Source organism: Podarcis liolepis, assembly GCF_965112155.1.
Source record: "Podarcis liolepis genome assembly, chromosome: 12".
Taxonomy (NCBI): domain Eukaryota; kingdom Metazoa; phylum Chordata; class Lepidosauria; order Squamata; family Lacertidae; genus Podarcis; species Podarcis liolepis.
This window is the reverse complement of record NC_139563.1, coordinates 27,708,260-27,731,946: the sequence shown is the minus strand read 5'-3', so window position 1 is coordinate 27,731,946 and position 23,687 is coordinate 27,708,260. Positions and strand designations below refer to the sequence as shown.

General features: G+C 42.3%; 1 protein-coding gene across 5 annotated transcripts in view; it reads left to right on the top strand.

Moving 5' to 3' along the window:
- Nucleotides 1-15,362, top strand: part of CALCR (calcitonin receptor) — a 151,973-nt gene extending 136,611 nt beyond the window's left edge. For all 5 annotated transcript variants that reach the window (XM_083467683.1, XM_083467682.1, XM_083467684.1 and 2 more), the window contains one exon: nucleotides 9,720-15,362. In XM_083467683.1, the coding sequence (XP_083323809.1) occupies nucleotides 9,720-9,941 (222 nt within the window). In that variant the 3' untranslated portion in view covers nucleotides 9,942-15,362. The remainder of the gene's footprint in view (nucleotides 1-9,719) is intronic.
- Nucleotides 15,363-23,687: the final 8,325 nt, after the last annotated feature.

Sequence of the window (23,687 nt, the reverse complement as noted above, 5' to 3'; positions counted from 1 at the left end):
CAGACATAGAGTCTGTATGAGTGGTTGGGAACTCTGGCACTGCCCATTAAACTCTCATCAGCCCTTTTATAATCCTAAAGTCTGCAAGCTGAACTATAAGAATAGATGTTGGTGGCTCATGACAGGAGTGAGGAACCTCACTCAGGCCTGGGGTGGAATGTGGCCCTCCAGATCTCTTTATCAGGCCCTGGGAACTCTTCCCTACTCTCTCCAAGCTCATATCACTGGCCCTATTTTGCCACGCAAGTGTTTTTGCCTGACTGGAATGTGTTGAACTGTGCAACTGCCTCTTTGCTCGTCTGGATGGAAGACAGGGGGGGGGGGGTGTAGAAACTAGTTTGCTGTACCAAGGTAAAATTTACACTTTCGCTCCACCTGCTTTTGCCTGTGGCCCCAGGAAGGTCCTTGGACTAAAAGAGGTCCTCCACTCCTGGCTCAGAGGAGATCAGTATCCAAGCAAAGCCACAGTGGCTGTTGTGAGAGCCAGTGTGGTGTAGTGGTTAAGAGCGGTGGACTCATAATCTGGTGAACCGGGTTCGATTCCCCGCTCCTCCACATGCAGCTGCTGGGTGACCTTGGGCTAGTCACACTTCTCTGAAGTCTCTCAGCCTCACTCACCTCACAGAGTGTTTGTTGTGGGGGAGGAAGGGAAAGGAGAATGTTAGCCGCTTTGAGACTCCTTCGGGTAGTGATAAAGTGGGATATCAAATCCAAACTCCTCTTCTTCTTTTTCTTGTCTCAAGAAGGGCATGCATAAACTGGGGGTCCCTTTGAACATCAAGTTGCCCCTGTTGTCTTTGTGTGACAGCTCTCACAGAATGACTCCAACATGGAAGTGAGGCATCACCAAAGGTTCCTCCAGCTGCCATGGTCTCCCTCTCCCAAACTTGGCATCATTTTCTGCATAATTAGGCTGCTCAAAACTGCCACATTGGGGTTTTGCTAACACACCAGTGCCAACAGCCACCATTCCATTTTGTTGCACTAGCACTGTAGCGACATGAGGAAGCCCTGCGGCCATTTTACAGGCTGCTATGTGCCTTGGACCCACCCAGGCAGAACTGCCGCAACATCCTCACAAACAGCTGCCTGACATAAAGAGATGCATTTTATCTTTTATTTATACAGGACGGCTTAATGAAATGAAAGCTAAGAGGAAAGGAGGAAATCCTAAAATTGCTTGTTGTTGTTTTCTAGCTACAATGAAGAAGCAGCCAATGACACATTCTTAGTGAAGGGGGAAATACAGTATGCCATCGTTCTGAAGCTTTGCCAATGTATTAATTAGGATATACAAGTTGCGAGATAGGAATTCCTGTTGGAGCTGTCAACTTTTTCATTATCTGTTCTTACGCAGAAACCCAAAGGCCTAGTTTTCAGATCAGAGCTGTGCATGAATACATTATCTCCCATAGACAGGTTTAAAATATTAAATATCCATACAAAAATGTGTTTCCCAAGGCCTAAAGCATTTGGGTTTGCAATCTGTGTGTTTCCTTTGACTGGTTGGAATCCATACAGGTGTTTATAATGCAAACCTGTGCATGTGTGCTGAGAAGTAAGGCCCATGGAGCTCACTGGGCTTTATTCCCAGGAAAGTTTTTGAGGGATCGCAGGCCTCAGTCTGAATATTAAAAACTGTGTTTTATTGATTTATTGTTTAGAGCCTAAAACTAAAGCTTTAATATTAAGCTGACTTCCAAGAATTGGGCTGAAATCCTTCAGTCGGAAAGGCAGTGGAATTTTAAGGCAATTAACATCTAAGCAAATGTGTTTCCGGTTAGGCTGTAAATTATTTTAAACTCAGATATCCCAGCTTTACCGATTTTTTGGCATAGGTGTTAGCATATATAGGTTTTTCTTCTTTTCTAAAATATTAATTCGTATAAAAGGAGAGGGGAAAACCTGTGCTCTCCAGATGTGGTAGGATTACAGTTTATAACATAAACAGGATGGGAGGAGAAGACAGTGGCAAAACCAGTGAATCAGCGGAGACAATTTGGCAGTCAGGCCAGTGCGTTGGCACTGCACTGCTGCCTAGCCCCTCTCCCTCCTGCCAAATTGCAGCAATGCTGCTGATGGGAGGTCAGGTAAGTACTGCCATTGCTTCAACCACTGCAGGACTTAGCTAGAGGGATAAATGAGTCTGTCTTGCTATAAACCAGCTCCTTATGTTCCTTCATTTTGGCGGGGCAAAACTGATCCTGGTTGTTGAAGGAAAATAAATTGGCCCCTCTGGTTGTCTCTTCTGGAATGAGGGATTTCCAGAGGCTCTGGAATTGGGAAAACAGAATAATCTGAATCTGAATTGTTTTATCCGACACCTGCACAAGTTCTCTTCTAATTATACAGTTCTCTGGAAAAAAACAAAACACCTATATTATTATTAAAAAAGCCAATATATCTCTATAAAACCCAATATATTCTCTGACCAATCTAAAAACCCAATATATTCTCTGACCCAAAAAGAAATTTGACCCCAATGAAGTCTGCCCATAATTTCTCACCTCTAAGGGAAGAGGAAAACAATGTGCAATCTTTTTCCTGCTGACTTAGAAATCACATGGTTTTATCTCCCACCCCAAATTTGGATCCGATCAGTTTTAAGCACAAAAGTGATGTGTGTGTTCTTATTGAGCAAATTGCTTACTTGAAATGTGTCTCTTCTACTGATTACTTCATCACTTAAGGCCATCTTTAGATGTACATTACGTTTTCCCAATATGCAGACATATTGGCAGGCATCTGTCTGTCTCAGGAGACAATGAAGTCAAGCTGTTGCAAGGTTGCAGCACCTGCTGCGGCTGTAGAGACTGATGCGGGAGAGACATGTTTTGTTGCAGCTGGGGCAAATAAAGGTGTCTGGTGTGCTGCTACAAATGCGCCACATAACAGTGGTGCAGACGTAACAGTGGCATCAACCTACTGATATTTTTCTGAGTCTAGGTACTGAACTTAACATTACACTATAGTTTCATAATAATCTGTGGTTTCTCTTATTGGAAGTGCTGAGAGTTGAGATGTTGCATGTCTTATGACCTGAGGTCAAGGCCAGGATCCAGGAACCACAGACTTCACATCCCAGTTTTACTAAGAACTCACTGTGTGGCATTTGGAAGCCCTGTCTACATAGGCTCCAGTGGTACAGGCACTGCTAATTTTGCTGAAAACTGTGCTTCATGCTACTACTTCCTAAGCAAATAGAACTATCCCGTATTTTTTCCAGGGAGCTTTCAGCTATCAAATTGGCCTAAAGCAAACTGAGTTTGAGAGCAAAAAGTATAAACCAGAAAGAGATATGTCAACTTCCCCACCTTCCCCATTTTTTAGTTACACAAGAAGTTGTTTTACATAGTGTCACCCCACTGACCCATCTAGCTCAGTATTGTCTACACTGATTGGCAGAAGCTCTCTCTGTCTTCAGAATGGGGTCACTGTCAGCTCTACCAGGAGATGCTCAGGATTAGACCTGGGACCTTCTGTATGCAGAGTATAGGCTGTACCACAGAGCTATGGTCCTTCCCCAATAAGAATATAAGAGCCCTGATGGATCAGGCATAAAGTTCATCTTATCCTGTATCCAATTAGATGCCACTAAAAAACTCCCAAACAGGGCATTAAAGGCAATTGCCTGATGTTGCCCCCCATCCCAACAACTGGTTTTCAGTGACATGGAAGTCCTATTTTGCTACCACAGCTATTAGTCATTTGATAGACCTGCATGAATTCTCTTTAGTCTACCTAAGCTAGTGGCAATCCCCACATCTTGTAGCAGCAGAAAACTCCATAAGTTAATTCCCGCCAGCTATTCTTGTCCCCGTGAGCTGACATCTTAGTGCCAGTAGTGCTTGCTTGTTGCTAGCATGAACCGGCTATTTAGCTTAGTCACTTTCCCCCCAAAGCAATTCACGCAGTGGGGCAGAGCTGCTACCCTCACTTTCCAGCACGTGGGTGATTGTTGCCTACTGAGAGGGAAAGAGGTGAGGCAGCGGGGAGGCTGGCACGGTGCAAACACTGGCAAGAGTGCTGGATTCGTTTTGCCCATGCATTTGCACCACACTGCCTTCGTACCTGAACTCCTGACCACCTGCCACCTCATTGTGCTTCCTGCCCTCTGCTTCCTCAGCTAGGCTGCTGCCCTCACATGAACTGGAGCAGGGGTCTGCAACCTTTAAGACAAAAAGAGCCACTTGGACCCGTTTCCGAAGGGAAAAAAACCCTGGGAGCCGCAAAACCATTGTGACATTTAAAGCATGCGCGCTGCTGCCCTCTGATCTGACAGCAGGCGGGAAGGTGACGTTGGGACGGTGCGTGACTAACGCACGCACCACCCCCATGCGACATCACAGCCAGTACAGTGCCTGCCACAGTGGGGAGTGTCAGGGCGCACAGTGCGCCTCCTCCCCTCGCTAGTATCCGCCCCGGAGCCGCAGCAAAGGTGTAAAAGAGCCACATGCGGCTCCGGAGCCGCAGGTTGCAGACCCCTGAACTGGAAGATGTCATATGATTCTACCACTAGTCTGTAGGTCCCTGGGGAAGCATCACATAAGAAAAGTCTAAGGCCAACCCTGGTTGAGTGATAATATAGTTTCTGTGTTGCAGGATAACACAGTTGATTTTTCAGCACACTTTCAGAGAACCTAGAAGAATTCTGGTTTCCTCTACCAAAATTTCCATGCTGTGCCTTAGATTCAGTGCAACCAGTTAGCTTAAAGCTTGGGAGCCGCAGCTCTCCATTCCTTCCAGTGAAATTGTCCAGCTAGCCCTTGCCAGGTGCATAGAGATCAAAGTTTTGTTTTCTGGTATGGCTCAGGAAAGGAATTAATAATAGTGCAAGAGGAGCTCAGTTTCTCAGTGATTTATTGCTTATTACTGGACTGGTTTGCATGAAGGCAGAATCAGGTGAAACTGATCCAAAATAAATGGTTTCAAAAACAATGTTCCATATCTGCGTTTGGAACAAGTGATTCAGCCTTATTTATTCACAAATGTTCAGTACCAGAAAAGCTTTGTCTAGAACACTGAAAGAATAGCTTGATTTCATGTCTTATAAGCCTAGCCGTGTCAGATGTAAGTCCGATTTAATTCAATAGGGCTTACTCCCAGGTAAGTGACATGAGGATTGGAGCTTTAATCAATGGGAAAACATAATGTCATTTGTGTTCAGCCCTTGCATTGGAAGGTCTGAGGACATAGCAGTTAGGAAGCTAGGCGAGCACTGTATTGCCTCTCTTAAACAAGAACAGAACAGTAACTGGAAACTCATGATTCTACCCAACTAACTAAGTCCAGTGCCACCTAGTGTCTAAACTGTATGGTGGCGCTATCCACACAGCCCTCTAAGAGCATCAGTCTCACCATTACTGAAAGGGGAATGTCTATTGGCTGGCCGTCTCCTCTTTGTGAGATCAGTTTGAGAGGACCAGGCAAAAGTGAATGAACGCAAAATGACATTTATAATACAAAAATGGTGCCTGTACACCTGCTGCTACCATGTTGATGGTGTTCATGCAGCCTGCCTGCTTTGCATAGATAATATGTGTTTACAGAGACTGTGAGGAGGAGATAATAAATTACTGAAATTTTATTTCAGTAGTTTACTGGAATTTTTTTACTAGAACCTCAAGCTCCACCAACTGGAGTGTGGTACGAAATAGTGGATTGGGTTCTAACAAATTAACATATCTAGAAATAAGAAACAAGATGGCTCAAACAAGCATTTCATTTTTACAACATCCTAATCCCTTCAGATATAAATTTGGATGTCTTCCTGGTTGTCCGCCCAAGCTTTTCAGCACCCTACTTTGGAGCAGGCTGGAGGCTTTTTGCTATTACTGTTGTGAGCCAGAAATCTTTGCAGGTCTGTTGCAAATATTAATCTCCTAGCCAACTCTGGCTTATATGCACAGGGTTTTAAAAACTCTTGTTTATTAATATTAAGTCTGATCTTTTAGCACAAAGCTTTCCCAATTAGACCGCAGTCCCTTAGGGAGATTCAATTAGGCCAGCATATTTATAAATAACTGGTGCAGTGCGTCGTAGCTGAGAGAGTAAGCCATGATATAAGAAGCCCCCTAGGCGCATAGGCAAATTCTCCATTCCTTTGCTTCACCTCTTCCCCTACAATCAAGGGATTATGACACTCTCTTTCCATGTGTACTGTAAGAAATCCAGAGATAATGTGTGTGAAACATTTTGAATATTCAGAAGTATTATAAACAGTAGGGTTGTGTCTATGTAGAGTAGATTCACTGAAATTAATAGGTTAGTCAAGTTAATCAATTTCAGTGGGTCTCCTCTGAGTAGGACTAATGTCAGATAAAACCTGACAGCTACAGTCCTATATACATATATACCTGGACATAAGTCCCTTCTATGGCATTTACTTTTCAATAGACATGAGTAGGATTGCATCATATTGTTATCCCTCTGCCAGTTCATTCAGAACAGATGTATACTATAAACAATGCCTTCCTGGGGTGAGGAGGGTGAAACTAATGGGAGGCTGTGATCCCCCATCAGGAGGACATTCTGAAGCTACTTTTTCTTCAAAATACAGTTGCCTAAGCTTACTTTTTAAAAGTGTTTATAGTAACATGCAGTCAGATTCCAGTTGTGTTAGGTAGGGCTTTCTAATAGTAACGCTGGTGGGTAGGTAACCTTATGCACTGCACTGCTCATTTGCCTATCACTCATGTTTTTTGGCATTAATTTCCACCATGAAAAGTCTGGCCAACAAATTACATTACAGTGGTGCCCCGCAAGACAAATGCCTCACAAGACGAAAAACTCGCTAGACGAAAGGGTTTTCCGTTTTTGCGTTGCTTCGCTAGACAAATTTCCCTATGGGCTTGCTTCGCAAGATGAAAACGCCTTGCGCTTTTCTTTTAAAGCGGCTTGAAGAGGCGCAGTTGCGACGGACCGTGCTTCGCAAGACGAAAAACATCGCAAGACGAAAAGACTCGCGGAACAAATTCTTTTCGTCTTGCGAGGCACCACTGTACATTTACATTTTTCCTCTCTCACTTTTCCTCCAAGGAACTCAAGGTGGTCTCTTCCATTCCTCATTTTATCCTCATGTGAGGGAGGTTAGGCTGAGAGACTAGCCCAATGAGTTTTGCAGCCAAGCGGTGCTGTGGGTTAAACCACAGAGCCTAGGACTTGCCGATCAGAAGGTCGGCGGTTCGAATCCCCGCGACGGGGTGAGCTCCCGTGGCTCGGTCCCTGCTCCTGCCAACCTAGCAGTTTGAAAGCACGTCAAAGTGCAAGTAGATAAATAGGTACCGCTCCGGCGGGAAGGTAAATGGCGTTTCCGTGCACTGCTCTGGTTCGCCAGAAGCGGCTTAGTCATGCTGGCCACATGACCTGGAAGGTGTACGCCGGCTCCCTCGGCCAATAAAGCGAGATGAGCACCACAACCCCAGAGTCAGCCACGACTGGACCTAATGGGCAGGGGTCCCTTTACCTTTAGGCATGAACCTTGGGTCTCCCAAGTCCTGAATACACCACACTGGCTTTCCAGTATTCATGGTCTGTTTGGGGGGGGGAAAGCTAATGTCTTCCATAATCAAGAATTGTGCATTAATGAGACAGAATGAATAGAGAGATGATTTGTGAATCTTAAACAAAATGTGAGGTGTTTGGGGAAGCAGCCATTATTCAGCAACTCCGTCTTGAAATCTACATATGAACCACTTTGAACAGATGGAAATTAGGATCTCTTTCATATTGCTCAGTCTCTGCTCTTTTAACATTCTTCAAATACTTCATTTTGTATTTGAATAGCAAATGGTTAGACTCAGAATATATTATCAAATATTGCAGGGGGGGAATCTATTAACAATGCTAACAAAGTGGCGCTGGTAATGCTTGTTGTATCCACAGTCTTTAAGGATCAAGAAATGAAGAATAAACAGCTGAACAAATGCCTTTCAGATTTGCTGCATTACTAGTTTTAGATTCAATGCTTTAAAATTTCTATTCAGTTTAATTTTCAAAACATAACTTTCTTTTTACTTTTTTACTTCCTGACTGGACCAAAACAATCCTTATGCATATGTCTCCTTTTGCATTGTGGCCTTTGTTGATAACCAGCAACATGGTTGGCTACCTGTTGTTCTTTTCTGGACTTTCGCAGCTTAATCTGGGAAAACCATTTGCTCTGCATCCACATTATTTACATTGCAATTCTTTGCTCAGAAGTAAGCCCCATTGTGTTTGGTGGGGCTTACATCCAGGCAGGTCTGCATAGGACTGCAGCCTTCAAACCTTTTGCTGGATCTCATTTTAAAATAAATTGTTTTCTTTTTAAGAAAAAGAAAGATTCTAGCTTCATGGTTGCATCATGAAAATTAATATTAAATTCTTTTTTTGAGGGAGCAAAAGGAACTTCAGAAAAGGTTCATACTGTCAAAACCTATTTAACTAAGGAATAGCAAACCTCTTATGAGACCACATTCTTGTCAATGCCATTTTATGTTCTCCACAATTGACTGGACCAACAGCCAGTACATTGTAAGGGGGGGGGGTGATGACCATAAAAACATAGCACTCAAGTCTACCTGTAGCAGCCTCAGTGCACACCCAAAGAACTCAAGAGTGCAGGGCCTCTGCCCATGAAAGCCAAAAGCTGATGCCAGACCTGATCTTCAGCAGCAAGATCCCCATTTATGAAAAGCTAAGCACGCTCATTTAATCCTTTTTTTAAAGCATGCACTGTGAGTATATGGAATACCGTAGAATATATACAATGGACTGGATCCAGAAAGCCCCATGCATGAATGGGAGGCATTTCTGCTCACACATAAAGTGGGTTGTCAACTTCTGCCGTTCCCAGTACCCCTTCCCACAGCATTCTGGAGGGTCCCTGGACTAACAGGAGCGTTAGGACTGCACTGGCATGCCAGTTCTTTGGATCTCACCTAATTTCACCATCACCTTTTGCAGTTATACACCCAATGAAAGTAGCCACCATGCCTGGGAATGCCGAAAGGTCACAGAGTTTTGGGAGAGCATATATAATGAACTGAAGAAAATGTTAAGATACACCTTTGCTAAAAGACCCGAGGCGTTTCTACTAGGTTTGGTAGGAAAGGAGATAAAGAAGAAAGATTACAAATTGTTCCAATACGCAACAACTGCAGCAAGGGTCTTAATAGCTAAAAACTGGAAACAAGAGAGTGTACCGACAACGGAGGAATGGAGATCCAAACTATTAGATTATGTGGAGATGGACAGGATGACAGGTAAAATCAGATATACAAAAGATCAGAGATTTGTTAAAAATTGGGAAAGTTTTACGAAATATCTGGAAAGCCTAATTGATGAACAGACAACACTAGTAGGTTTCAGAGGTGCTCTGTAAGAGGTAAAGGGTAATGCCAAAAAAATGGAAGAATGAGAATGACTTAAGGCATTACAAATATGGAAACGCGGATATACTGTTTACTGTTATTTTGGACGATTCGTGGAATGACTGAAGGAAGTCTTTTATCTTTCTTTTGGTGAATTGATATGAATATTGAAATAGCTTATTTTGTGTTTTGATTTTTGGAAACTAATAAAAATTATGCATAAAAAAAAAAAAAGAAAGTAGCCACCATGCCAGCTGGTTTTTTAGAGGGAAGGCAAGATTTATCAGCCACTGTGTTAGAATCAATTCAGATTATCCCCTTATCTTCTATTGCACTAGCCTAAACTCTATTGTCTTATATCTGCAGGTCCAAGGAGCTTTGAAGAGGCAATGGATGCAGTATAAGACCCAGTGGGGTCAAAGACGGCGAGAACATTGTTCTACGCGATCTACCTCCTACACAGCCACTTCCATCACGGAGGTTCCAATTTATCCATACCACCACGACTCCAACAGTGAACAGTTTAATGGAAAGTATATAGAAGACTCTGAACTTGTTGCATTAAAATCTGGAGAGACGTCTGCTTAGCTTACGAATGAAGGACTTCCTATTTGCACAAGGAGGAGGAGACTTCAAGGCGACTGCAAAAGTGTGCACAGTCAGGTGCATACATACAAGCAACAGATGGCAACAGCTCGAGTCTGAAAGAAACAGATGTGGCAGATGGCTCCAGTACTCTTAAAGGCCAATAGGTCCAAGGCTAGAGCTAGCCAGTGAGAAGCATGGAATTTCACTAGTTTCAGAACTTGACCATATGAAATGAGGGATGCACTCATAAAAACAACAACCATCCATTAGCTGTCCCATGACAACCTGGGAGATGCCATTGTTTCTATACATGGATCTTTGTTCTCCAAGCTGAGCTAAAACCGTATAGGAGATGGTTAACAGCTATTACATTAGATACTTTCTTTTTACACTCAACCTTGGAACCATAAACATGAACTATTTCTCAGCATCCTGGAAAGAGTTTGTTCTTTGAATTTAAGTAAAAAAATCTTAAAGATTTTTTGCATTTAGAGCAAAACAATAGGAATCATTCCATTATATTTAAATCCTCACTGTCTCAAGAGGATTTCATGCAGTATTATTCTGACATCAAGCACAGTCAGAAATGAAGGTAAAATATTTATTGTGCCACAAGCATTCAAAAAGACTAGATTGCCTAAGAAACAGACGGTTCTGTCAGAGTAAAATGAGCGGACCCAAAAGACTTTGTTCAGCATTCCATATACTGGTTGCTTGATATTAATCATTTATTGGGAAATTGTCAGCCATATTTTTCAGTCCAGCAGATATAGGGAACAATTTTTCTCTACAAATAAACTGTGAAATGTACTTCAAAATTAGTTTTTTTTTCCTTTTTAAAATTGATACTTGTGATCTTCTAAATACTTACAATTTTACAGTTGCTTCTAAATATTCATCATTTATTTTGCTAATGAAGTCATAACTCTTAAGGATAAGGAATACATAGAGGGGGTTGTCCACTAGGTACTTAAACTTTTGGACCCCATTCATACCTCATTGCACATGCCAGTTCAATGTGGCTTCTAAACACACACACACATTCAAATGAAAGAACCATATTGGAGGGGGAAGAATTTAGTGGGTTGCCCAATTCTGCATTTCTTTTCCTGTGGACTAACACATGCAAAAGTCAGAGGTTTCTACACACACACCCCATCTCTCCCTCCAGCATCAGACAAGCAAGAGGCATTATTACAGTTAAAGGACCCATTCAGGCCAGTCAAAAGCATTTCAGTCCCAGTAAATTTAGTCATACATTCATGTTCAAAGCACTTCCCATAAAAAACCAAAATCTGAATTATTGAGATAACTGGATCCATAAATAAATAATATCATTATTATATTAACACTTGATTTAGCATATACCAACATTTAAGTGATTATCAAGGTCAGATAAGAATACCCACCTTCACATCTAAAAGTAGTCCCGAAGCTGATGACCTTAGTACCTAGTAACAGCTCCCCTCCCCAAACACATTACAGTGGTACTTCAGGATGCGAACGGGATCCGTGACTGCGCGTCTGTGCATGCGTGGGTCACGATTCACCACTTCCGCCCATGACGTCATTTTGAGCATCTGCGCATGTGCAAGTGGCAAAACCCAGAAGTAACGCGTTTCATTACTTCCGGGTCGCCGCGGAGCGCAACCCGAAAGTGCTCAACCTGAAGCATATTCAACCCGAGGTATGACTGTATTAAATTACTCAAACCCAATAGCAAGAAAACTCCCCCTCAGAGTTCTTCAGGAAGCAATTCCATTATGCAGACTTTGGAGGGTTGGGCAAGGTAGGTGGGAACATGTGTTCCCCATGATGGCCAACATCAGAGTCTCTTTCCCCTCACAATTTGAAGCAACTCTCTTATGAGGAGAGCAAAAAACAGGGATCCGGCCTGGAGAAGAGGCATGTTCTGGGAAGGGTCCCAGGGACCAGCTAGAAAGGCTGGCTAATCCCATCCATTAGCCTTGGCGTTTTAGCATTGTTTGATCTACTTAAGCCTAACGTTACACTCATTGTCCTAAAGAGAACGCGAGGTAGTTGTATTGCTCCCGAGTGTTTGATGAGAGAGTATTACTGATTATTTTTCAGTATTCGGCAAATGGCCCAAATCTCTCAGGCAACTTTAAAGGTAAATTCTATTCACAAGGAAGTGTTTTGAGGGTTCTAAAACTGTTTGGTGGCTCTAAGTCAGCCTCTCCTTCTGCACTGCAGGAGGTTGGACTAGAAGACCCTTAGGAGTCCTTCCAACTCTACAATTCTATGACTCTACAACCTGAGGCCCTCTAGATGTTTTGGACTACAACTCCCATCACCCCTGACCATTGGCCATAAGCTTCTACACACAGGATGGGAGTTGATGCTCCTCCAGCCCATGTGGAACATTTTGCACAGCCCTCCCACATAATCTCATTTAACGTGTGCAGTACAAAGTGTACTGGTAGGCATTAGATTGCCAAATGTTAATCAAGTGATAGGAGGGTATTATAAGTTGTCTCATTTCTATGATCTGCAGTGAATAGAACTGCAGTGAACAGAACAATACCAGGCCATGATGAACCGACTTGAACAAAAATTCACAGAAACATTTCTGCATATTGTAAATTTGTAGTCACGACCCTATGCAGACTGTCCTGAACAGCTGAAAGTGTGCAATTTGTTAGACTACACCTTTTCTTTGAAGAGAGTAGAAAAGGGAGATTGTGCAGAGGTTTTGAGGTAAAAGAAACCAGATAATCCAACCAATGTTATTGATATCCCATTTATTTTAACAGAAGTCGTTTAGGTATATCCATAACAATGCAATCTATATATGATTGGTAATGTCAACTCCTCTATGTTCAATGGGACTTACCCCTAGGTAAATGTGTATAGGATTGCAGTCTAAGTCTCCTTCCATAGAAATCAGTGAGATTTTAAAATGTGTAACTTTGGTTGGATTGTGGCCATAAAGTATGTTCCATCTGATGTCATAGTTTCTCTTCAGTAAATTATCAACCAATCGTACATGCAAAGTATATAATAAACTATATGCTTGCATTTTTAAAATTCATTCTTGCCTTGGCACTAGAATTGTTAGATTGAGATACTGGTGACCAGAATACATCAGATCTACAAAGATTCAAGTCACTGAGGTTGAAATTCAATTTAGTGGCTGGCTTGGTGAAGAAAATATAGCCTGTCAGATTCATTAAATGCATAATTACATCATACATCACAGAATGGGACCAGATTTGCTTGAGCTGCATCAAATAATAGGAAGTGTTTTTTTGTTTTGTTTTTTTACCAACAAGATCATCTTCTTAAACTTTATTCCTAACTTTGCTAGGATGTAGTGAACAAAACCGAGAAACAGTTTTAAAAATCAGATCACCTTTACTGGGAATGTTATACTTCTGATCCCTTTTATCCTTACTGAGATTTAGCATATCGGTACAGTAGTTATATAACTTTTCTTAGTGCAAAAAAATGGGCTATTGAAACAGAAATGTACATAACGCATAAAAGTCCTGAAACCTGTAACATACTTATCTGTACGGAATTATTCACACAGTGTATTATATCATTGAGAATTTATTATATTGCCATGTTTTTGTATGGAACAATGTTCAGCTTTGTGATTCATCAGCTCATTCTACTCATTGAACTTCGTTCATATTACGAAAGATACTTCTGAAGATTATTATTATTTTTTGTACAATAGATCTGTTCTATATCAAAAGCTACTTCTGAAGGTTACCATCGCCAAAACTCTTCATCTTATAAACCTTTAATGCTGGGGGCAGTCTTGTAGACTATACAGTAAGATGAAATACCTCATGCTTACATAATATGTTCTTCATTATCAATGTATCATATTGCATTAGGGTGCCCTGGGACCCTAGGTCATAAAGTTAATGGTAATAACACTGAGAATGTGCAAAATAAACTCAGTTGGGAAGGACAATAGACCTACACCCAAGAGGTTGGTCAGGTTTGCACTGTTGGAACACCAAATCTCAATAGTTCAGTCATGGACACCAGTAGGATCTGAACTCTTGTATAACTGGAGTGCTCATTTAAATGCTGTCGAACTAAGCTTTGCACCATAGTACACAATGGCTTATATTGTAAGATTAGCAAACATAAGGAAGTTTAGAAAATGAAAGTATTTCGTCCCTTCCTTTCTTTGCAGTCACCTGCAAACACAAATACACACATATCAGAGTCCCTTCTGGACAATGTGTGGGTGCCCTAGCACACCCCAGCTAAGAAAGGCATTTGCCTGATTGTTAAGTCTTTATTGACAAAAGCACTTACAACAATTCCTTGTGTGTGTGTGTGTGTGCGCGCGCACACACACACACACACACACACACACACTACAGCCACTAGGCAGTTGTCCCTCATTTCTGTGCCCTGCAAAGCAATTGCAGCAACAGAGAGCTCACCCCTCTGCCTGCTTATATAATAATCCAGGCTTCCTCAAACTCGGCCCTCGGGATGTTTTGAGACTACAATTTCCACCATCCCTGTCCACTGGTCTGGGAGCTTGTAGGCCAAAAACATCTGGAGGGCCAAGTCTGAGGAAGCCTGTACTAATGGGTTGCACACTCACAACCTGAGACATCTCCTGCATGGAAGTTGCCTGTATGGTGGAGGAAGGTGGGGAATCTCTTGACCCTTCTGTCACCAGAACAGCTGCTTCTTCCACCACATCCTGTGCACCTTCCTCCTTCTCAGACTGCCCCGACTCTTCTCCAACTCCTGCCTTGTGGGCAGCACCCAACCTTATAAATTACTGGTGCCCTCTGCTGGGTGTCTCCCTTATCCCCCTACCTCAACAACACACTATTCGGAGCCCTAACAGTGGGATGGAAGATTTGCCTTAAATCAGACTTAGGATCCAAGACGAAGTTCACAATAGAAGAGTTTCCTGTCCCCACCCCATCCTATGTTGTTCAGGAAGAATGTCCCCTGATTCTGTTGTGAGACTTTTGCAGGTGTGGGGAAATGGGGGTCAACTCCTTCCATATGTTTCCTTAAGTTTATTTATCTTAGAGTCCAAGCCATTGTGTACAATGTGGGGATATTGCTGAAAAGGGGAATCCCATAAATACATTCTATCTCCCATATTCGTTCCTCCTTTTATTGGCCAATCGTGTGGCAAAGAGCCTGAAATATGGGGACTGAAAATCGAAAGAACAGCTGTATCCTATACTGCAACTCTTCTGTGAGGAAAGGTTGCAACATTTGGAACTTCTATTTTTGAGAAAAGGTGAGGAAGAGGTGGCATGGTAGAAGTTTATAAAATCATCTTTTTCAGGCTTTTTATTGTATTTTTTTTTAAATAGCTACCAAATACAAAGTTGTCTAATGCATAAAATGCAATGGAAAGGGTGGGCATTGTTGGTGAGACAAATAAACAGAATAAAAAATGCATTCCTTTTTTCTTTCATTTTTTGAGTCCCTGTATAACATTTCTGCAATGATCATCTGTTAAGCAAAAAAGATACATTGGGCATATTCTACAGTCATTCATAAACCAAGAGCATAATGAAATATGTATTCACACAAAATGGATATAGATGTTAATTGGGTGTCTCTGGACTCCGAGTTAGTTGTACATCATGTCAATATTGCAAGAGCAAAGGATTTTATAACCTTAGTATTGAGTAGTATTGCTGGTAAAATACATCTGCACTGCATAAAACAATAAATTTCCAAGGTTACTGAGCTTGATAAGCTGACATTCAGTCTGTTAAAATTAATTATAATAATGTTCCTTTTGTTTATATCAACCAGGTGTTTTTTAATTCTTATTAATTAACTGCTCTACTTTTATCCTGTCAAAATGTTGGTGGCTTTGTACAATGGGAAATGTTAATTGCTGACAGTTAAATTTGCTACTCCATTGCATTAGCAGTGTATTCAAATTATGTAATTGAACTAATCCATCAGACATACTAAGGCAGGTGCCTCAGGTGACAGGTGCCAGAGCTGAGAGTAGCAACAAGATTTTGAAGGAAGAGTTTTGTGCCACACTGCCTGCCCTACATCTCCTAAGCGAGCCTTCAAGTGTTGTGAAGGACTCCTTCCTATCACCAGTGCTGACATCCAGTTTGAAGGGCACCATCTTGTTTTTCAGCAAAATGTCTTGGATGGCTAGAGAACCTCCATCACTAGCCCACTAACAAAACGAAGTGTCCTGTAAGAAAAGCCCTGTAGAGAGATAAGGCCAAGGCTCCATCTAGTCCCTACTCTGACTAGTCAGGTGCTTCTGATAATCATGAAGTCATGAGGTCACAAAGTCAACCATGCTGCTCCTCCATTTTGTGCTATAAGAAGCCCGCTGTTACAACCATCTTGTTTTATGCCACCGACACACACACACAAACACACACACACACACACACACATGCATTTCAGGAGAAACAGCCAACACTTTAAAGAGGAGGACTACTGCCCTCTGCTAGCTGTGAACACACCATCTTCTCCTATTGGAACCAAGGGTTTTAAATGGTCAGGGAGCCTCTCAAAGCACAGCAAGATCCCCACCTTGCAAGGTTGGCCTCCAACTCAGGGAGGGTAAACAGAATGGCAACAAGGGGGTGGAACTAGCATACTCATCCTCACTTCTAACCCCACCATCTTGAGGAGGCTGACATGTTTTTGATATGTCTCAACAAACCAGGTTGCTGGGATTCCATCAAAATATACCTGCTTGCAATACCAAAACAAACATAACTGATAACAAGCTTTGTAGGCTGTTGAATCTGCATCTATTTGAATAGCTTTTAGAATGATTGCGGGTACATAGTAGAGAAAAATAGAGCCATGGTTAAAAAAAACCACACCTCAGAACAAGGTATAGAAATAGTTGCGTTGCGCCTTTGTAGTATGTTTCTTTTCATCTGCATTTATAATTTGTATACCGCCTTTTTGCATTGTAAACAGAAGGCTGTCTACAAGCCACAGAAATGGCAAAATATACAACAAAAGAACACACATCCTATAACAATCTGATCCAACACAAAACAAGTCATAATGGAAAATGTGACAATCAACATAAACAACTTAAGCCAATTAAAGTAATATTCAGTAATCCAATTCAAATAGAATATTAAATGACAAAATTAATTCTCAAACTATCAACAGATCAGAATTTAACAGAAAATCACTCCCAGCAATTACAATAGATCATCACTAAACTAATCAATAAAAACAACTGCAAAGTCACTACACAAAATACCACAGACCATGTGGAAAAAAGCAAAAAAGCTGAGCAGCCAAGTCACATAGCTTCTAAAATTGCAAAACACAGCTCATCCTCTGGTCCAGGTCCAATATCTAATCCTCCAGCAGATGACCCAAAAAGTTTATTCTCTGTGCTGAAACAATAATGATTTCAATATTGCTGTAAGTGGCCTGGAGTCATCTGTCCTAGTGCACTCCATCTCTGGAGACTGGGCTCTCTGGCAATGTCATTACAGTCTCAGTAGTCTTCTCCTAGGCTAGGGCACCAAACAGAAATGGATGGTGTTACCAGCATCCTGTGTCAACAGCATCTGCATCTTTGCACTTGGCCTGGACTCAGGTCAAGGTCTTAAACGGTGTAGTGGAGAAGAATATGGACAGCCTTCCTAGTCCAGTATCAATCCTGCACCTGACTCCGGCCGACACATTGGTGGCTGTCTCACCAAAATACAGCAAGCAACCTGCCTTTCTGAGTTGCCCCACAAGAGCTGAATTCAGAGCACACAGAAATTTTTATGAAGCTTCACAATGTTAAAATGCATCCACCTTTTTACCGTCAAAATCTATTAAGTGAAATGAGAAGTAGAAGCAACATATACCGCCTATTGTTTGTGCGAGAAATTCTGTGTAATAATCAGCCGGAAAGAAGCAAGCAATATTGCAGAACTGCATACTCTAGCAAATATTCGTTCCCTAAATAAATAAATTTCTCAAGGTTGGAATGGCAATAACAGACAAATCATTACTAATTTCATTTTTGCACGGCATTTTGAAGGGACCAAGAACTTTTAACTTACTTAACTGCTCAGAGGGGATGAAGCAAATCTCAGTTGGTTTTGATCAAGAGAATACTTCTGCAACTTTTAAAGTCAGAATGCCAACTACCAAATATTGAAGTTTTGTCAATTGTTCTGCCTCATATATATATATATATATATATATATTTACTTATTCAAAAAAAATTGAGGGGCTGCTTTGTTGGTAAAGTAGCTTCCAATGGCAGAACAAGAAAAAATATATACATTTTAAACATAAACTTCCTGTTGCATGAACCAGTGATGCAGAACCTGTGGACCCCACCCCCACCCTGGCTGACAGCTGTCATTCAAGCCATTATGTGGTATAAAAATCAGACCTACAACCTCCCCAACCACCTTATGATACATGATGGATGCTCTAGGAGTTGATACCACCAAACTGTTGCACCCATGTAGTAGGGCAGAACGGCAGAACTGCCTTCCCAACAGGGGCAGAGTGGCAACATATGGTGTCAGGTGGGTGTGGTTTGGGGAAAACAGCCTGGTTGGCCAAATTAGGACCCAGAGGTTCTCCAACCCTGTCCTGTGGTATCAAGTAAGAAAAGGAAGGTATCGATTTCATGCCTTCAGTATTCTAGTCCTAATATCTAAAAAAGGAAACAAGTGCTCCTTGCTGATTTTCATTTCTGCTTCCTAAACAGCTGCTTATTCAAATGCTATTCAGAAACTGACATAAAGTTGCCTTGCTTTTCATCAGCAAAACTAAAAATAGAATAATGTATAGCCAAACTGGATTGTGCTCCTAAATATAATAATGTTAGAAATGTAAGGACCGCTCACAAAGGAAACAAATGTACTAAATATGGATGTTGTATCAACAACAATGTTGACCACCTCTTACGGTGAATTATTTTTACGGTGAATCTAATTTGAAACTCAGAAGTCAGGGAATTTGTAACAGCACAATCAAGTTCTAAAACCTTTGTGCCATAAATTGACACTTTTGTGGGAGGAAGGTAAAGAATTTCCTTGTGGATTGAAAAAGCTGATTTTGTCTGGTTGCACAAGCTATATTAAATACTTTCCAGACTGAAATCCAGTGAAGTGAAGAAGATGGAATGGGCATCATCTAGCTCAGAAGTTTCTTTCTTTTTGCATCTGTATCATAGTGGCTAATCAGAAGAAGTGTCCAACCAGAAACTTTTAAATTGAGCTATTTAAATTGTGTCCCACACTCCCACATTATAAAAACTACTTTACACATATTCTCTTTCAAAGCATGCTTGAAACTGACCACTCTTTCTTCAGAAAAAGCAGCCATGGGATGGGGGCATGTAGGAATTCCAGCTCAGGGTAATGGTATGGCAGGTCCTCTCACTGAGAAATCAAACACCCACCATTTATTCAGTCCCTTCCTCAGAACAAATAAGGAAAAACTTGGGGAGTAAAATTATATGCTATTGAGGGTCCTGCAGAAAACTTATTTATTGAATATTCATCTTGCTCTGCTCACACAAAGCTTACGTGGATGTTAGGTTATTCAGGCTTCCTCAACCTCAGCCCTCCAGATGTTTTTGGCCTACAACTCCCATGATCCCTAGCTAGCAGGACCAGTGGTCAGGGATACTGGGAATTGTAGTCTCAAAACATCTGGAGGGCCGAGGTTGAGGAAGCCTAGGTTACATCCAGTCTGTATTGACCATTTGTTCTGATTTGTTTGCCAGGCATTTAGATGATACTGAGCCTTCATCCTGATTTGCCTTCCTGTTAATCATTAATCACCCACATACTTTTCAATACATTTTCCTGTGTCACTTTCCAAAAGAATCACAGAAAGTCCTATTCTTTCTTAAAGTGGATTTGTTGCATGAAGGTGACAGAACCCTTTAATTCATTTTAACTACACAAACCTACAGCAATATGGGTTTGAATCCATCCTGCAAAATTCTTACAGTCTGTAGGACACCCGAAGAGTTTCTTAGACACAACTTAAAAGTTTGTGTCCTTTCAAACACTGTCGGACTACAAGCTCCCATTGCTGATCACTGGAGACTCACAACATATAGAGGCCCCAGATTCCCCATCCCTGGTATAAATCATGGGAAACTTGGAGTAGGAGCTGAACATATGGATATACAAATCCTTGTTTTTATTATTTAAATATTTATGAACAACACTTTCCTTTAAAATAGCGCTCTGTCATGCTCAGAGTAGCCACACTGAAATACTGGTCTCTCAGGTAAGGAAGCTCACACCAATGCAGCCCATTCAGTCATTTAATGGCATGGAGGATGTCAGTCAAAGGAGAGCCAGTGTGGTGTAGTGGTTAAGAGCGGTAGCCTCGTAATCTGGTGAACCGGGTTCGCTTCCCCACTCCTCCACACGCAGCTGCTGGGTGACCTTGGGCTAGTCACACTTCTCTGAAGTCTCTCAGCCCCACTCACCTCACAGAGTGTTTGTTGTGGGGGAGGAAGGGAAAGGAGAATGTTAGCTGCTTTGAGACTCCTTCAGGTAGTGATAAAGCGGGAGATCAAATCCAAACTCTTCTTCTTCTTCTCTTCTTCAATGGCTAATTGCCATCTTCTACCTACATGGTTGCAGGCAGTGCGCCTTCAGATAACAGTCACTGGGAATCGCAGGTGAGGAGAGTGATCTTGCGCTCTAGTTCTGCTTCCCACAGGCATTCATCCAAATGACCACAGTGAGAATAGGATCCTGGACTCCATCGACCTTTGGTCTGAACCAGCAGGCTCCTCTTTTCATCGTATTGCATGGTTCCATCGTGAATGACTTGTGCCGCCTGACTGCAGTTTCTATTTCATGTTTTATTTTGGAAATCACTTTGGAGACCTTTGGGTCGAAAGGCAAGACTCAAAATGTCTTGAGTGACGCAAATGTTTTCAATGAATAAACAAGGGTCAAAGCTGGGACCGGTTTTGTTACTGCTTCTCCTGGTAGCTGCCTGCAAAGTTTGATTGCCAAAGTCGTCTAATCTGATGCAGGCTGCAGATGCAAATTGGGAATTGTGCTAAAATTGGAAGTCAAACCACACTGGGTAGGGGTGGATTCTCCCTGCTGCTACACTGAGCACTGGCAAACACAATAGCTCTGAGGTCTGAGAGTTCGGCACAGTGCATCTCCTCCCTGTTGGAGCACTAGGCAGACACAACGGCATTGGCCCAGCATTATCTCTGGTGCTGTACAAGGCTCCACTTTGCTCTTTCAAGCTTTTCCTTCTGCCTGAAACATATGTGTATGGCAAGCAAAGCCTGGTGCCACTACTGACTTCCCCATCTGTTCCTTCCCTTTATTGATAGCAGAATACAAACACTGGACCTTATCATGGCAGTAGATAAAGCCAGGCCACGGACACTTACGCCTCTGAGAATATGCTGAGCAGCTCCACACATCCCCTGCATCCAATATATATTCCATTATTTTTCTATTGATTCCTACCCTCACAGGAATGGAGAATTATTGGATAAGAGACCACTCTTTATTCTTTTTTCATAGATATTCATTAATGTGTGGTTCGAGATGATGTCCTCTATAAATTTAGATGCCAAGACAATCTTCCAACATGTGCTGAAGGGAAAGGGACACATACTTATTTTATGTAAACCAAGCAACTGATTTGTTATTATTGCTATTAGTATTTATTTACGTAGGACCATCAGTGAACACAGCACTGTGCACAATCAAAATAAGAATTCAATCCTGAAGGGCATACACTACAACCAAAAACAAATATACAATCAAAGTCAACAGTTTAAAATGCAGAATTCACGTAAGAGCTCAATCAGTAGATCATGAGACTCTTAATCTCAGGGTTGTGGGTTTGAGCCCCACATTGGGCAAAAGATTCCTGCATTGCAGGTGGTTGAACTACAACTCCCATCATCCCTAGCTAGCAGGACCAGTGGTCAGGGATGGTGGGAGTTGTAGTCCAAAAACAGCTGGAGACCCAAGGTTGGGAAACCCTGGACTAGACAGTCCTCATGGTCCTTCCCAACTCTATAATTGGAAGGGCCACACCCAAAACAGCCACACCCAACCAGAACCAGAGCTCTTTAAACTTTAGGGACAAGAAGGATTGCTCATCTGATGGCTGATCCACGGCTGAGAGCCACAGTCAAGAACCCTTTGGCTCTCTCCCTTCAGCTCTCCTTTCTGGGCAGTGGTTCCTATAAATACCTGAGTTGTGAGAAGAACAAACACAAGCCCAGAATACAAGAGCTGTTTCGCTTCTTTCTCACCCCAGTCCCCTCCTCCCGCGAGCAGCCTCATAGAATTTTAGAATGGAAGGGATTTCAGTAGTCATCTATTTCCACTCATTGTTCAGTGCAGGATCCAGCCTTGGAAGAGTCCAATTGGGTCTGCCACTGCCGCTCCCCGCTGTTTTGCCCTTGCCCCTTTTGGGAACCAGCAGCAATGTACAGCATTAAGAAGCCAGGTGAGCAACACCACAAGCACACACTTGGAGTAGTGGGGGCATCGGGGGGGTGGTTGGAGAGCCAACCATCTTCTGAATCACAGGAGCAGCCATGTTCTTGTCTATACTAAGTATCTGAGAGAGATGGAGGGTGCCACCACATCCTGCCACTTCCAGATTGAAGGAGAATGTTCAGCCCTGAGGGTGGCATGGCTCCAGCTGCATTTTCTGAGCGCCCTTAGTGGCTAGGAGGAAAGCTACAGCCCTCAGACCTCCTCACAGAACTCTAACGGGCAGTTTAGAGCCACACAAATGCATCCTGACCGGCACATGATCCAGGAAGACAGAAGTGCAAGTCACAGCTCTCCTACACATCCGTTTGTCCCGCGGCTAGAAAACACAGATCCTAGCAGTTTCCTTCTTGCCCCATTCCTTTCCCTAGGCAAACCTGCTCTTTAGTGCTATAGCAGAACAAACATCAATCCGGAGAAAACTCAAATTGCTGGTTGAACTGATTGAATGCTAAAGAGTGCTATTCCTCAGGGTGGGAGTGGGGGGAAGCAGCAGGACATGAGGAATTACGGATAAGTCCTCAGATCAAGTCATTTTGCTCCTCCCTCCCTCCCAGCACTTTCATTTCTGAAACATGGATTGGAGGCTGAAAGGTGTGTGTGTGTGTGTGTGTGTGTGTGTGTGTGTGTGTGTTTATACACATACACACACATCATTTGTCCATGTTATCTGCCTCTGCCTTTTTTATGCCACACAAGGAGTGTGATCTAACACCACAAATTCACAAAGCAAAACCTTTCCTTGCCACCTTCACAGCTTTCTCAATAAGTGTTAATATCTTTCTGCCAAGCTGTCTCAAAATGTCAAACACTCCAATGGAAGAGTGCTATAACAGTTTGAACAGAGCTTAGTACTTTTCACAGGCCACAAAAGCCATCTGGCAACCAAACCGTCAACATGACAGCTCCTGAAGTCAGTTTTAGTTTTAGTTTATATATATTTCCCCGATGGGACCCAAGGCAGCTTACAGATAAAAACAATAATTCATTAAAGAGCAGGGAGGAGGGAAAATAAAAAACAACGAGTCATACAGTCCAATGGTCAAACACAGATTCAGGTGCAATGCAATGAGGAAGATTCAAAGTCAAACCTTAAGGCCGGGTTCCTGTCTCTGAAGAAGATCCAGTGTTGGAATCTCAGGGTCACAGTCTGGTGGAGCTCCCGAAACAGTGAAGTCGTAGTCCATCAAGTGTAGAAGTTGAGCAGACAAAGAATCTTTGCCTTGCTTTGCTTCCCCTCTCCCTCCCA